The 17,499-nt window shown below is 38.7% G+C and overlaps 1 protein-coding gene across 1 annotated transcript in view; it reads left to right on the forward strand.

Annotated features, from left to right (window-relative positions):
• The window catches only part of DNAJC3 (DnaJ heat shock protein family (Hsp40) member C3), a 90,638-nt gene that overhangs the window by 16,060 nt on the left and 57,079 nt on the right, over positions 1 to 17,499 (forward strand). The window contains exons 2-4 of the mRNA XM_023252703.2: positions 2,649 to 2,759; positions 13,358 to 13,482; positions 15,651 to 15,725. Of these exons, the coding sequence (XP_023108471.1) occupies positions 2,649 to 2,759; positions 13,358 to 13,482; positions 15,651 to 15,725 (311 nt within the window). The remainder of the gene's footprint in view (positions 1 to 2,648; positions 2,760 to 13,357; positions 13,483 to 15,650; positions 15,726 to 17,499) is intronic.

A 17,499-nucleotide genomic window follows, 5' to 3' on the forward strand; every position in this document is an offset into this window, starting at 1 on the left:
ATGCTCACCATAAATGAGAAATGCTTTGGCTTCTTAGTTTCCATATGCACCCTTCTACACACGTTACATTCAATTTTGTGTTTGATTTTCAGCTCAATCGGCTGTGTGGCTACAAAAATAAGAAATTGTTTTAGGGCTGACATGGAAGCTCGCAGAAAGAGACTTGGGCTGAGGGCTCGGGCTGAGCTGCTTCTTTCTTTGTCTCTGAAAGTGCTCTAATGCACTCAGAAGAATCCCCCCAAACCACAGTCCTTACCTTCATCACTACTATTATTGGGGTCAAGTGCAACAACAGTCTCGGTTTTCTAGTTAGCATGGGATTACTGTCAACCACAAATGGTATCTTGATTAATTATGATTCTAATACCTGCTATGGATTACTGACATCTTATTTCTCATTGACAATGAGCTCATCACTACATTCAAGCTCAAGGATATGACCAAACTTGTCCTTAAATCCTGTCTTTGTGGGTCTGCTAGGACCATTCCCCAGTGCCAACTGTATATAAGTCTGGATCCATTCAGGAGACAGAGACCACAGAGTAATTTAAAAGAGGGAAGTTTAAAAATTTTTTTTTTTTTCAACGTTTTTTAATTTATTTTTGGGACAGAGAGAGACAGAGCATGAACGGGGGAGGGGCAGAGAGAGAGGGAGACACAGAATCAGAAACAGGCTCCAGGCTCTGAGCCATCAGCCCAGAGCCCGACGCAGGGCTCGAACTCACGGACCGTGAGATCGTGACCTGGCTGAAGTCGGACGCTTAACCGACTGCGCCACCCAGGCGCCCCTAAAAGAGGGAAGTTTAATATAAAGAATTGTTACGCTATGATAGGAGAATAACTATAAAGATGTAAAGGGAGCTCTAAAGGATACTCTGGGGCTAACAGATGGTCCCCAAAGAAGGGCCAACTTAGAGGGGTGAACTACTAAAGTCTTGGGTTTAAGATCTTATTAGAGAAGGTAGAGGTACAACCTTAAGTTGCTGGTAGAAAAGTTTGCTGAGTTGCTGAGATTAGAGCTGGTCCACTGTAGCTGGGCAAGCAGGAAATAACCCTCTTAAGTGTAGTTGAACCCGGGTTGGGTGGCCTGTGTGTGTGTGTGACGGGGGGGGGGGGGGGAGTCAGGGTGCTGTGTGTGGGCATAAAACCTGGACTTCATGGTGTCCTCATTGGGAGGTAGTGCCTGGTCAAGGCTACCAGGTTGCTGAGGGACTGGACCCAGGGGCATATGGCTAGGACTGGGAGCCACTGGGTATCCTCCCCATAGGTACCGTGCAGTAGGAACCAGAACAAAATAAAGATAGCAACAAGACCCTGAAGGTGTCTTTCCTGCAGTGCCCCTTCAGTACCTTTTACTTGACAGAGTAATATTGTACTCAGTATAAAGAAGAAATGCTTAAAAACTCCAGTCCATTTTTATTAAAAAAATTTTTTTTTTCAACGTTTATTTACTTTTGGGACAGAGAGAGACAGAGCATGAATGGGGGAGGGGCAGAGAGAGAGGGAGACACAGAATCGGAAACAGGCTCCAGGCTCCGAGCCATCAGCCCAGAGCCTGATGCGGGGCTCGAACTCACGGACCGCGAGATCATGACCTGGCTGAAGTCGGACGCTCAACCGACTGCGCCACCCAGGCGCCCCGCAGTCCATTTTTAAAGCCAGGTACTGAAAGATGAATTCAGAGGAGAGAGGTAGCACATTGATAACTGGCCTAGTCAGTCAGAGGAGGTTATTTTACTCACAGTTCCTCACGAGCTCCCCATTTTACCCAGAGTGAAACCAAAGCTGTACATGGCCCTCTGCTTCTTGACCTCATCTTCTAGTACTGTTTTCCTTGTTGGCTCTGGGGTAGCCATCCTGGTCTCCCTGCTGTTTCTGAAACATAAGCTGGGATTCTCCTGACTTAGGGCCCTTGCACTAACTGGTTCCTCTTAGAAAGTTCTTTTTCTACATATCTGCCTGGTGAGTTCCTTCCTTTCCTTTGTCTTTGCTCAGATGTCAGCTTCTCCATGAGGCCCGCCCTTGTCCATGTTCTTTAATACTGGAAGCACCAGCACTTCTGGTGCCCTCATGTGGCTTGACTTTTTCCGTGGTACTTCTCACCTAACATACTGTGTAGTGTATGTATTTCTCGTGTCTGCCTTCTCCCTTCATAATGTCAGGTGCCGTGAGTGGCAGAGGTGTGTGTGTGTGTGTGTGTGTGTGTGTGTGTGTGTGTGTGTGTGTGTTTTGCTCACTTATCCCAAATACCTAGAATAGTGCCTGATGCATTGTAGATGCTTAATTAGTACTTGAATATTAGAGTGGACTTGGTGATAATACCCATTAAAATGAGATTCTAGTTTAACAAAGGAATTCTGACTTTGTTGTTCGATGTATTTTTACTACTAGGTTATGCAGTTTCCCTTATATTTTGGAGACAGTTACATTCTTTTGATATGACCAGGGTGTATTTTTGGGTGGCTTATATGCTTTAAATGAAGCACTGTGCTTTATTAAGTTACCTTTTCTATAGCTAAAGCTATGTCTTTGGCTTCTGTGACTCTTATCTGGGCAAATACTTGAGGAAGATAACTGTATTTTTAACATTTTATTCAGAATTGAATCTTGGTCATGGAGAGTTAACTGATTTTTGTTGTTGTTTTTAGGTGCTGAATGTGGAGTAAATGCAGATGTTGAGAAACATCTTGAATTGGGCAAGAAATTACTTGCAGCTGGACAACTAGCTGATGCTTTATCTCAGTTTCATGCTGCAGTAGGTTTGTATCTTGGAACCAAAACCCTCAGTGGCCATCCTAGTTATTTCTAGTTAATAGCATTTGGATAACATTTAAAATAAGCATTATTTAATGTTGAAAGAAAACATTTAAAAATATTTGCAGGATTTTGGGTGAAATAGATTAATAAAATAAATACACAACACTTAAATGCATATGTATCTAACACAAGAGAATTTTCCAGATAACTACATTTTCTACTGTAAGTATCAAGAATAAGTCAAGATAGTTTTTTTTTTAAGATTTTTTTTTTTTAACCTTTATTTATTTTTGAGAGAGACAGAGCGAGAGCAGGGGAGGGGCAGAGAGAGAGAGGGAGACACAAAATCTGAAGCAGGCTCCAGGCTGTCAGCACAGAGCCCGATGCGGGGCTCGAACCCAGACTGTGAGATCATGACCTGAGCTGAAGTCGGATGCCCAACTGATAGAGCCACCCAGGCGCCCCAAGTCAAGATAATTTTGACAGAAAGCTTTTCTCACTGTATTATATAGTTTTTTACCCCCCCCCAAAAGATTTCATTAAAGACGGTTTAATTTTCTTGATGACTTGAGATCAGAAGTATAGTTCTTTTACTTTGAGGCCCTTGGGGGTTCCTGCAGTCCGTTGCCTCTTCTGTGTTGGTCAAACTTCCTCACTCCCTTAGGCTGGACATCCTGTTGCTCACTTATGTTTGTCTATAGTTTCTACTCTCTGCAGCTTTTAATCTATTGGGACTGAGAGAAACGAGATGGCCACAATAAATAGGTTCTAAGTGAGGGCTTAAAGGATTTTCTATATGCTTTTGTGCAGGACTTTCTGACACTGACTTTTTGGAATCCTCTCTTAAATTATACATTCTCACCTTTTTTGGGATGGTTAAGAGTGACAAGTTAACCTGTAGGGTAATGAGGTGGGTTTTTTTGTTTATTTTTTTCTATGTTTTTGATAAGATAAAGTTCTCACCAGAAGAATGATCATCCCACTCCTGTAATTTACTTTGTAAACGGAACATAATTAGATTTTGGTTTGGCAGTATTTTTCTTAATGCTTTTTTGTGAACTCACACTTTTATTACTGGTATTATTAACCCTCTGGAATAACAGGAAACCAAGGTTTTTAATCTTGGCTTTGCCACTTGATAATCCTATAATTATTGGTTAAGTTATGTAAGTAAATATAGACTTAAACAAGTTACCTGCATATTCCTAGCAGTTTTCACTGTGCCACCTAAAAGGATTTTTTGTGAAGATTGGTGAGAATAATGTATATAAAGATTTTTTTTTTTGAAAATAGGGTACAATCACACATGTAGGATCTGTAGAAATACAGTTTTTATGTCTCTGAAAATTAAGACTTTTAAAAAACAGACTTGATATGTTAATAGAATTTTCTTAACTATGTGAAATTTCTGTCAGGTAGGTTTTTTCATTTTAGCAATTAGCTCACCTTGGGAGGTGGTAGGTAATCGGCACAGCAATTTGTACCAGTTAATTTTCACTGGAGACCATATACTAAATGACCATGTCATTACTGAGTCCACACTGTTCTGGTGGTTTGAGCTCTGCTGCAGCGTGGTAATTAAACAAATTTCAATTATTGTCTTAGATAAAGCATGTCTTAAAAAATACTGATTCTTCCCTAGTACTGCAAGAATATTTGCAGAAACTTACACCTCCTACCTATTTTCTGCTTTATTATTTGCTTTTTTAAATCTCCCTTTTAGCAGAAACGTTAAGGCCATGGCATATTGTTACGGTCGTTTAAAATGACTTCTTGCTTTTCTTTAGCTTCACTGCTGTACTTGAACTCTTGAGATGGTTCTTCCCCAAAATACCCAATAAAATATTATATTCATTGTCAGATGTCAGTTAGTAAAGCTAAGAACTGATAATTTATTTGTGAAATTCGGCGAAGGGAGAAAGTGAAGCAGTGCTAGTGCCTTCAGAGTTCAGAGAGCTGTAGAGCTATGTGCCCTTTTGTTTGTCATGATTTGGCGACTTACAACAATTCTCAGAATGTTCACGTCTTAATTTCTCAGAAAGACCTGTGTAGTTCGGGATGTTCATCATCTTAGTTTGTGTCAAACACAGATTATAGCCAACTGTAGAAAACAAAGATTAAATTGTATATGATGGCAGTATACAGGAGATGGTGAGGGGGGTGGTGGTGTCATGGCCTACTGACCCTCCTATTAAAAGTGTGTTTATCAGAAAAGAACGTTAGATCCTCTGTTTCAGTTGTCTGGTTTACCAGACCTCACATTTAGCATGGCCACACTGGCTGCTTCAGGTAGCCCAGTGAGTTAGGGAGAGCGTCTCACCAGCAGTGAATTTGTCCGGGTCTCCTGACTTGTAGACTAACAAGTTGTGTGCTTGTTGCTGTAGGCGGTAGAGCTGGGCTGCTGTAAAATATATGCCAATCTTCTGTGGTGAAATATCACCCATGGTTTAATACATTGCTTTAAACTGACTGTGTAAAAGAGTTCATTAAATGTTTATTCATTTGTTACACTTCCCAGCTTCTAAATTTTGTGATGTACTTTATTTAACTTCTGTGATTAGAAATTGATGTGAAAGTTTGTAATAGAATTTGGCTGGCAGCATTGTAAGTATCAATGGATCATTTCTTATTATAATGCTGTAGTTGACATTATTTATGGTTGTGGCACCCTTCCATTTTCATTCTTGAAAAATTACTAGGTGCATTTTGAAAATTACTTGGGCTTGGTATGTTTTATGATTACATTTTTAACACAATAAAAGGTTTATGTATTAAAATTCAGTAGCATCACATTGTTCCTACAGAGTGGTATGGGTCTATCAGTGATATGAAGTTTTTTTGTATCTGGCATATGGATATTTTTTGGCAGGAGTTTTAAGATTTAAGATGGGGAAATATTCTTGATCTGTCAGAAACTGTGATTTAAGGAAGGATGTTGATTATCACTTTCCAATTAGTCTTCTAAAACAGTTGCATCCATTTCAATGTTATGAAGTAGTCAGACACAAGTATTGTTTAGAGATTTATCATTAGAGAAAACTGCAGTGCAATGTGAAAATGACCTGACTCTCATTCCCGCTGCATGGTCTTAAGGAAATAATGAATTCTAGGGTCTGAAATCACTTTTTTGATAGACCTAACAGAATGTCTGAGCTATATTGGGCAGGAATGCCTGTCTAATGTGGTGGATTAAATGGTAGGCATGTCTGAAATGATAGTTTTCTCTATTTGCTTGGTAAGAAAGTCAGTATCACATTTATAGTTTTGCTAAATCAAAAAACAAAACCTATGCCTACATTTATTTGTCACAAACGTATCATGGTGCTTTCTCATCACATTTGGACCTCATTTGTGAAATGGGGATGGGCATTTACTATTCACATTTAGACAGAAGGAAAGAAAGTACCTTAATGACTTTTTAAACATCATGTTCTAATGCAAAAGATTGTGAACTTCTTAAGGATAGGTAGAATCTCATTGTTGTTATTACCATTGTCATTATTTTTATTGAAGTATAATTAGTATACAATGTTAGTTTCAGGTGGATGGGCAACATAGTGATTGACAATTCTACACATGATTCAGTGCTCACCACAATAAGTGTAGTCATGTCATCATACAACATTATTATAGTATTATTGAGTATATTCCCCTACTGTGTGTTTCATCTCTTTTTTATAAAATAAATAATTCTTTTTATCTATTTTACCCATCTCTCTACCCCACCCCATCCAGTAGTCATCAGTTTGCTCTCTATATTTAAGAGTCTGTTGTTTGTTTGCTTATGCTGTTTTTTAGATTCTACATATAAGTGAAATCGTATGGAGGGTGCCTAGCTGGCTCAGTTGGTAGAGCATGTGACTCTTGATCTTGGGGTTGTGAGTTCAAGCCCCATGTTGAGTGTAGAGGTTTATTAAAACTAAAACCTTTAAAAATAAAATAAATGAAATCGTATGGTATTTATCTTTTCCTGATTTATTTCAGTTAGCATAAAGCATAATACCTTTTAGGTCCATCCATGATGTTGCAAATGGCAAGATTTAATTCTTTTTTTATGGCTGAGTAATATTCCTCTGTGTGTATGTGTGTGTGTGTGTGTGTGTGTGTGTGTGTGTGTGTGTATGTGTGTGTGAGAGAGAGAGAGAGAGAGACACACACACACACACACACACATCTTAAAGATAGGTAGTATCCTATTTTGCCATTATTTTACTCTCTGGTAGGTGCTCAGTAAAAGTTTAAATGAAGGGATAGAGTTGGGTTAGCTGGGAGCAAGAATAACATTTTTCTGTATTTAGACAAGTGTGGTCTTTCTGTTTTCCACTACCACTGTTTATAACATCATTTGTAATTGGCTTTCTGATGTATTTTCTTCATTAGTTGTATTTTATTACAGCTTATCTTTTCATATTTGAATAGTAGTTTGAAGATTAGACCTTAAATCCATCTCTCATGTTCAAGTTTCTAATAAACGAGTATAACAATTTGAATGGCATGTTTTCACATGAAATCTAGTATTTCTATAGGTAGGCTTGCAAGTATTTTAAATAATGAACTGTATTGTGTATTGAATGGATAACAGGATAAGTGATTATTTTCAAGGTTGTCAGATGTTGTTTTATGAGAAATTAAGCATGAATTTTATTTATTTATTTTTTAAAATTTATTTTATTTTATTTTTTTAACGTTTATTTATTTTTGAGACAGAGAGAGACAGAGCATGAACAGGGGAGGAGCAGAGAGAGAGGGAGACACAGAATCTGAAACAGGCTCCAGGCTCTGAGCTGTCAGCACAGAGCCCGATGCGGGGCTCGAACTCACGGACCGTGAGATCATGACCTGAGCCGAAGTCGGGCGCTCAACCGACTGAGCCACCAGGTGCCCCTAATTTTTTTTCTTTTTTAATGTTTATTTATTTTTGAGACAGAGAGAGACAGAGCATGAATGGGGGAGGGGCAGAGAGAGAGGGAGACACAGAATCAGAAGCAGGCTCCAGGCTCTGAGCCATCAGCCCAGAGCCTGACGCGGGGCTCGAACTCACGGACCGTGAGATCGTGACCTGAGCTGAAGTCGGACGCTCAACCGACTGAGCCACCCAGGCGCCCCAAGCATGAATTTTAAAAATTTTTTTTTTCAACGTTTTTATTTATTTTTGAGACAGAGAGCGACAGAGCATGAACGGGGGAGGGGCAGAGAGAGAGGGAGACACAGAATCGGAAACAGGCTCCAGGCTCCGAGCCATCAGCCCAGAGCCTGATGCGGGGCTCGAACTCACGGACTGCGAGATCGTGACCTGGCTGAAGTCGGACGCTTAACCGACTGCGCCACCCAGACGCCCCCAAGCATGAATTTTTAAACCGATCCTTGTTCAGTTGCTACTTCATGCACAATGATACAGGAATGGACACTAGTTCTAGGAACTGTTGGTATTTTAAGATGAAGATCTAGGGGAAACTATTTTGTTTTGCCATCCATGTGACCTTATACGACTAAGAACATTGATTTGAAGGCAAGGGAAATAAAAGGACGAATTAACTATTGGGACCTCATCAAGATAAAAAGCTTCTTCACTGCAAAGGAAATAATCAACAAAACTAAAAGGCGACTGACAGAATAGAAGAAGATATTTGCAAATGACATATCAGATAAAGGATTAGTATCCAAAAACTATAAAGAACTTAACCAAACTCAACACCCAAAAAACAAATAATCCAGTAAGAAATGGGCAGAAGACATGAATAGACACTTCTCTAAAGAACACATCCAGATGGCCAACGGGCACATGAAAAGATGCTCAACGTCACTCCTCATCAGGGAAATACAAATCAAAACCACACTGAGATACCACCTCACACCAGTCAGAGTGGCTAAAATTAACAACTCAGTAAACAACAGATGCTGGCGAGGATGTGAAGAAATGGGAACCCTCTTGCACTGTTGGTGGGAATGCAAACTGGGACAGCCCCTCTGGAAAACAGTGTGGAGGTTCCTTAAAAAATTAAAAATAGAACTACCCTACGACCCAGCAATAGCACTACTAGGAATTTATACAAAGGATACAGGAGTGCTGATTCATAGGGGCACATGTACCCTAATGTTTATAGCAGCGCTTCCAACAATAGCCAAATTATAGAAAGAGCCCAAATGTCCATTAACTGATGAATGGACAAAGAAGATGTGGTTTATATATACAATGGAATACTATTTGGCAATGAGAAAGAATGAAATCCTGCCATTTGTAACAACGTGGATGGAATTGGAGGGTATCATGCTGGGTGAAATAAGTCAGAGACAGATCTCATGTTTTCACTCATATGTGGAACTTGAGAAACTTACCATGGGGGGAAGGGAAGGGAAGGGGAAAAAATAGTTTCAAACAGAGAGAGGCAAACCATAAGAGACTCTTAAATGCAGGGAACAAACAGAGGGTTGATGAGAGGGGCAGCAGAGAGGGGAAAATGAGTGATGGGCTTTGCGGATGGACTTGTTGGGATGTGCACTGGGTGTTTTATGTAAGCGATGGATCACAAGAATCTATACCTGAAACCAAGAGCACACTGTATGCACTGTATGTTAGCTAACTTGACAATAAATTATATTAAGAAACAAAACAAGGTGTTCACTGAAAACATGAAAAAAAAGAAAAAAAATAAAGAGCACATTTATTTATTTTGAGAGAGAGAGAGCAAGTGCAGGAGGGGCAGAAAGAGAAAATCCCAGGAGGGGCAGTGGGAGGTGGGGGAGGAAAGAGAGAGAGAGAGAAGTGGGGGCTCTCCTGAAGCAGGGTTCGTGCTCACCTGAAGCAGGGCTCGGCCAGTGTGAGACTCAAACTCATGAACTGTGAGATCATGACCTGAGCCTGAGTCAGATACTTAATGACTGAGCCACCCAGGCACTCAGAACATTGATTCTTGATTCATATGTTGAGCCATTGTCATTTGATTACTCAATTTTGTAGGTTCATTGTTATAAAATGGGTCTCTAATCTGATTTCATATCTTAAAAATACCTAGAAACTGAAGAATAAAGTAAATGAAAGTGCTCCAGATTATTGTATATAAACATTTTTTAATATATGTGTAATCAAATACTTAAAAGCTGTGTCATATGTAATCCTCATTAGAGGTTTTTCTGCATGGACTGAAATGGTCAGTTTTTCCCCAAATAGAAGTGTAGGTACTTTCTGATAAGTTGCCCAATGCTAGCATTAAGCATTCTTTTTTTTTTTTTTTTCCTTGAAAGAACTAGATACAGAGGTCAAAATAACCGACATCTGTTTTTCAACATGCCATTGCTGATTTCATATGGGAGAATGATCTGAATATCCTGGTGAGGCACATTTTTTTAAGAGCCAGGTCTGTTCTCTGGAATCCCTGCGTGGGGTGGCTGGCAGGGAGAAAGGGAACTGGGTGACCAGATGTTTGTTTGCTTTGCCTCCTGGATGGAAAGCACTCCAAATGGAAAGCTTACCCGGACCAGTGAGGTCAGAATCTACAAGCAGCAACTCTTTGAAAAGCAAGAGATGGCAGTGTCTGTCATACCCTCTGTGCCAACTTGGGAGGACTGCAGGGACCAGAGGGCGGGCAATGCAGCAGAGACTTTAGCCCCCTTCCTCTTTTGTCCCCTCTGAGAAAAACCTCTTCTGGGCTGGACAGAGTGTGACAACAAAACATTTGCTCCCTGGGTTTACAGACCTGGCTCTGGAAACAAGACCCATGGGAAGTGGACCATATTCATCCGGAGGCTGGGAAATGTTTCTCTTGGTCTGTGGCAGGGCTGATGTTGGCGTGCTTCCTCCTTGTCCACAACAGGATGGCACTAGGGAAAGCAAACAGAACAGAAGCCCTTCACATGAATGGTTTCTTGGGCTTTCTCAATGAGAAGGACCCAGGAATCAAAGCCAGAAGCAAGGGAGGAGCTCCTGGGGTATGGTAGGGCTGAGGAGACCCTGTGGGAAAGCTGGCTAGCTCCAGGGACCCGCTGAGTACTACAGTGTCCTGTGGAAATGAAAGACCAAAGAAGCCATGTCTGTACTGACTTAGCCCCTTGCTTGTCCTAGGCAGGTCTCAGTGTTGGCATTTGTTGTGGTGATCAGGAATTTGTTTCCATTTCCTTTTATTTGAATACCTTGGGCCAGGTCATATGGAGACACTCGAGTGAATTCACTCAAGGAGTTTTATTTTCTCTAGACTGAGGTGTGTGTATAAATAATTGATACCAGAGGGAGTGATAAGTGTTATGGGCACAGTAAGAGGTATACTGTATTATAGAATGTTATGGAAATTGAGGGAATGGAAGGTATATATTTCACATGTGTCATCAAATGAGTCATTTGAGCTGTGCCTCAAAGATTGAGTAGGATTTGGACATACGAAGATGATCATGTGTGATGTAAACTCCAGGTCTTAAATCATGTTACTTCTAGCATTTTTTGCTTAGTGTAAATAAGTCATGGAAAACTTAATTTTTTTTAAATTAATGAATATAAAAGCACTCCATGTTTATTATGAAACATTTTGGAATGTGTTTGGTATAAAGAAGAAAATCTGATCTCTCTGCCCAGATAACTACTGTTGACATGTGGTGAATTTCCTTTTACTTTCAGAGGCAGTCACTTAAAAGTGACTGGTATCAAGTCATTGTTCAGGCCAGTTATGCTGCCCAGACTCACATATTTTTTAATTTATTGTACATTCTAAATCAAATATAAACTGAACCTAAAAATATTATATATCATTTATGCTCTTAAGTATAGTTACTCTATATCTTACTTTTTCCTCAGGCTAATTATAGCATTAGGAAATACCCTATATACAGGCGGCTGACTATGCTCTTTTTTTTTCCTGGTCTCCTGAGCAAAATTGATCAGGAAAGAAATTTTCAGTGATGCTTAGCTGGGATGTATGGATTGTTTTGGTTTTTGTTTCAGATTTGAGGAAAAAATAGTTCTTTAATTGTTAAAATGCCCAGTTTTCATAGCTTTTCAAAAATTTCCTAATAAAATAGTATAATGAAAAGTATGTTACAAAATTTTACTGTTTTGACCATTTTTAAGTGTATTGGGTTAGTGGCACTAAGCGCATTCACATATTTGTGCAACCTGCATCACCATCCATTTCCAGAGCTTTTTCATCATCCCAAACTGAAACTCTACCCATTAAGCAGTTGTTCCCATTTTTCTCACTCCCTTTCTCTCCTTCCTTCCTTTGTTTTTGTAATAGCCATCTTAATGGATGGGAAGTGGTATCTCACTGTGGTTTTGATTTACCTTTCCCTAATGATTAGTGATGGTAAGCATCTTTTCATGTGCTTCTGGCCATTTGTACATCTTCTCTCATATATGGTTTTATAGCTTTACTTTCTCCTCCTGTCCTCTTTTGCTTAGCAGTGGTTCAGGTAGGTTAATGCCATTAACAACTGCTCAAAACCATATTTTGAATGATGACAAACCATCCTGTCATAGATTGCCATTGGTTATGTTTTTCAGATGATAAGACCTTCAGGGGTAGAACTTTCAGAGAGTTTTAGTTGTAAATCTTATAATGATAGAACTGTGCATAAATAAATATTTGTTTAAGACACATGGCTGGATTTGGTCAAGATATATATCTATATATCTATATATACACACACACACACACATATGTATTTCAAAATTGCTTTCTAGAAGGACTGTTTGGCAGCACAAGGTTTACTTCCACTGAGTAAAGTAGAATTAGCTAAAAAACCTAATCATCCATCTGTTTTCCTTCTTTCAAATATTGGTAACTTAGTCTTGTCTCATTTCCATTCTCCTCCTTTGTCCTAAGGTTTGTATCTTTATTTCTTCACTGCCATATTAATTGGAATTTGTGAGGGAACAGAGATTGTACATTTAATATGTCAGTTTAATTGGAAGTCTATAATTTTCTTAACTCTGAATAAAGCATAGTCACATTCTCAATCAGTATTTTTAAAAAAAATTTTTAATGTTTATTTTGAGAGAGAGAGAGAGAGAGCATGAGTGGGGGAGGGCAGGGAGAAAGGGAGACACAGAATCTAAAGTAGGTTCCAGGGTCTAAGCTGTCCACACAGAGCCTGACACAGGGGCTCGAATTCACGAACCATGAGATCATGGCCTGAGCTGAAGTCGGATGCTTAACTGACTGAGCCACCCAGGTGCTCCTCAATCAGTATTTAACTTAAGGAAATTTCAGTAAAGACAAAGACTGAATTGCATACTTATAAAAGTTGTGAGTCGAATATAGTTAATATTTTAGATCAGAGGTTGGCAAACATTTCCTCTAAAGAGCCAGATGATGAATATTTAAGCTTTTCAGCCATACAGTCTCTGTGCATTTATTTTTATTTTTATTTTTTGATAACTCTTTAAAAATGTAAAAGATATTCCTGAAGCCTGTGGGTTGGATTTGGCTCAGAGACTACAGTTTGCCAATCCTGTTCTGGATTTATTTGGAGTGATCTTGCTAGTCAACTGGACCTATTATTGATGGAAAGACTCTTAAATGCCTTAAGGGAATTGCAAACTCTAGTATGGTTCAGGTGATTTGTGTTTTTAAGGAAATTACCAAGAGCTAATATTTATTATTTTAATTTTCAGATGGTGACCCAGATAACTATATTGCTTACTATCGGAGAGCTACTGTCTTTTTAGCTATGGGCAAATCAAAAGCAGCACTTCCTGATTTAACTAAGGTGATTGAACTGAAGATGGATTTTACTGCAGTAAGTGCATCTAAACTTTCTTTAAAGAAAACTTAAGGAAATTTGGAAGAGGTAATTTGTTTTTAAAGGTGAGGATCGACCTGTTAGGCATAGCTGGGGAGCATAGGAAGCTGCTGTGGTGTAGTAGACTGGGCCGTAAGAACAATCCAAAGTCCCTGGAATCAAAGATCTGTGTGAAAAAGGAACAGTGGGTAAATTTGGTTAATTTTAGAAGCTTGGCAGTGACATCATCCTTGTGGCTTAGAAAGACCTCTGTTTTTGGGGGGAGTGTAGGGCAAGATGTGAGGCTGAGTAACCAGTTATCAAGAGGCTATTGAATTAACAGGCTGTCAAGTGACTGACAGTAGTTCCAATTAAGGCTGTCATAGGAAAGATAAAGAAAAGGAGATAGGTCACTTACATAGTGGTTTGTAGTAAGGACACAGTTCTGAATTAGATGGCATCCTCCCCTGCAACCAACACACAAGCTTCAGAAATGGAGGAATTTACAGTCTAATGGGATATCCTGATGTTTGGCATTTAGTGTAATGGCTTAAAATAATGGGATAAGTTAGATGCTTTCAAAATTAATTTGGTAGCCCGTTTACTGTTTATATCCTGCCATAATCTAAAAAGGACTTGGGATAACTGATTAGATATGGGTGAATGTTTGGTTTGAAATATTACTATTATTTTAGGACGGAATTGCCAAGTGTCAGACTTTCTTTTAATCTGTTATTTTATCTAGCTAACTGAGCACAACCTTTCACAAAAGTTGAGTAGTTCATTTTCCTAGTATTATTAGTTAAAGTGGCTTTGTTTTCCTTTTTATGTGTGTTGATGCGCTTAACAGAGGATCAGGGAAATTTTTTGTACTGTCAAAGTAATGTGTTAAGTTTTTTTTTTAATTTTTGTTTTTAATGTTTATTTATTTTTGAGACAGAGAAAGACAGAGTGTGAGTGAGGGAGGGGCGGAGAGAGAGGGAGACACAGAATCCGAAGCAGGTTCCAGGCTCTGGGCTGTCAGCACAGAGCCAGATGCGGGGCTCGAACCCATCGACCACGAGATCATGACCTGAGCTGAAGTCGGACACCCAACCGACCGAGCCACCCAGGCGCCCCAGTAATGTGTTAAGAGTTTTAGTGGAATGTCAGTGTGGTTTCTGTCTTATGGTCACATTGGTCATCAGAGAGTTGGTATTCTTGGAAGAGATGGGATCATGCACATGAGAAGAGGAATACCAGAGATGGAGGGGGAAAAATGATGCATGGGAAAAGGGAAGAGGTGTTATTCGGTTGTAGTAGAGTGAATATTTCCAAAGTTAATAAAGACAAAATTATATCTAGAACTTTGATTGGTAAAGTCCCAAATTACACAGCTTTTTTTTTGTGGTGACAAAAAAGTTATTACGATGGCCAAAAAAAAAAAATATTGAGATAAAATTCACATATCATCAAATTCATCCTTTTTTAAAGTGTATAATTCAGTGGTGTTTTAGTGTATTCACAAGGTTGTGCAGGCATCACCACTGTCTAGTTCCAGAACATTTTTATCACCCCCAAAAGAAATTGAGTACCCATTAGCAGTCCCTCCCCATTTATGCCCTGGACTCTGGCAACCACTTTTCTTTCTGTCTGTGTGGGCTTGCCTATTTGGACATTTCATATAAATGAAATCATTCAGTATTTGTCCTTTTGTGTCTGACTTCTTTCACTTAGCATATTGTTTTCACGGTTCACCCATGTTGTAGCACGTGTCAGTACTTCATTCCTTTTAATGCTGAATAATAATAGCAATATTCCATTGTGTGTGTGTGTGTGTGTGTGTGTGTGTGTGTGTGTGTGTGTGTGTATGTCACATTTGCATATTGATTTATTAGTTGATAGGAATTTGGGTGATTTCTACTTTTTAGCTATTGATTTGAACATCCATGTACAAGATTTGTGTGGATACATATTTTCAATTTTGGGGGATATAGCACAAAAAGTATTTTTAAAGAAGCATACTTAATGCTTAAAAATTATACACATTCATTGGTTCCAGGAATTGTTCTCAAGAGTGCCAAGTCAAATGGGCATTGGAAAAATAAATATTTCGTTAATAGTTCATTAGTGTATTTGGTTTCATTCTTTGTGTTTAAAGAAAATTTGGTAATGCGTGTTCTCAGAACGCCCTTTCTTTTTTCTAGGCAAGATTACAGAGAGGTCACTTATTACTCAAACAAGGAAAACTTGATGAAGCAGAAGATGATTTTAAAAAAGTGGTAAGTTCAGCTTGTATTTGGTTTTATGAAGATGTTGAACTCCTTTATGAAGATGAGTGAACATGTTGGACTTATTTTTTTATATAGTGAGACATTTAGTAATAACTTTGTAGCTAAAAGGGAAAATCATTTGATTTGTATATATAAAAATCACAGTTTCTGTATTAATACATAGTGGCTGACATGAAAGAATCACTTTAAGAGTTGGAAGATAAAGTATATGGAATTAATATATAATTTTAATTCAGTTTATATAGCTCACGTGTTCTGCTTTGTTTTCCATGAGGATCTAGAGATATCAACTGAACTATTCTAAAACTCCTCTAGATACCCCTGGGAAACACTTCATTTGATTTGAAGGAATAAGGAGACATTCTTAAAAGGGAGTTTTGTAATTTCCTGTATGGCTACTCTACAAAGTGTAGTGTTTTGAATTCATTGGGGGATGTTATAGATTACCTATAATTGAAAAATGATTTGTTGGAGAGACAGCCAAAGTCTTTATGCCCTCATGAAGCTTATTTTAAGATCTGCATTTTTGTTCCATCTGGATTTGTTTGTGAAGTGGTCTAGAAAGGGCATATATACAGTTGACCCTTGAACAAAATGGATTTGAACTGCATGGGTCCACTTTTATGTGGGCTGTATAATTACTGTTAATGCATTTTCTCTTCCTTATGATATTCTTAATAACGTTTTCTTTTCTCTAGCTTACTTTATTGTAAGAATACAGTATATAATACGTATAACATACAGAGTATGTGTTAATTGACTATGTTATTGTTAAGGCTTCTGGTTAACAGTAGACTACTAGTAGTTTTGGGGGAGTCAGAAGTTTTATGAGGATTTGACTGCGTGGGGTGGGTGGCATTGGTGCCCCTAACCCTGTGTTGTTCAAAGGTCAACTGTATAAAACCCCATTGTTCATTATTTGCATTTTTGTAGTTTATAAAAATACTTAGTTACTAGATGATAATCACTATGAAAATAAAACTGAAATTTCTAATATTTTCATAACCTCAGTATTTTATACCCTTAGTATTTCATAACCTCCGTGTTTTCACAGTACTCAGTCATATGCAGAGAAATTAAACATTAGACTTAATTGTATTAGAATCTAATCAGCAGCTGTCTCCTGGTCTCAGTAAAACTGGATGTCCTTTTATGTTTATTTAATTTTCCTTACTACTTGGGAAGGTGCTTGAGAACAGGCTGAAGGATAGGTCGTGGGATGTGATGGCATCTGAGTCCCCAGCCTCGTTCTTATACATAGCAAGTGTTGTGAGAAATTTGTTGAATGGATGGATGAATGATAAAACATAAGAATGAGTTTCCTTCTTTTTAACAAATGCCTAAATCTATTATGTAGAATTGTTTCTCAATCACAACATTAGAATAGCCTTTTAAGAATAACACAATTTAGAAGAAAGCTTTAGCAAAAATTAATCCTTACTGGGCATTGGATATATCCTTCTGGAAAAGTGAGTTCTTTGAATTTTGGGTATGTCTTCAGTTAATGTCTTTTCTGTGATCAATATTAAAACCTCACAGAGGGGTGGCTGAGTGGTTCTGTCAGTTGAACATCCAACTCTTGATTTCAGCTCAGGTCATGATTCCAGGGTTGTGGGATTGAGCCCTGTGTCAGTTTCCACATTGAGCATGGAGCCTGCTTAAGATATTGTCTCTCTCCCTCCCCTTCCCCCTCCTTCTCCCCTCCCTCTCCCCCTCTCTCCTCTCTCTCTTCTTTCCTCTCTTTCCTCTCCTCTCCCTCCTC

This window comes from Felis catus, chromosome A1 (assembly GCF_018350175.1).
Source record: "Felis catus isolate Fca126 chromosome A1, F.catus_Fca126_mat1.0, whole genome shotgun sequence".
In the NCBI taxonomy this organism is placed as follows: Eukaryota; Metazoa; Chordata; class Mammalia; order Carnivora; family Felidae; genus Felis; species Felis catus.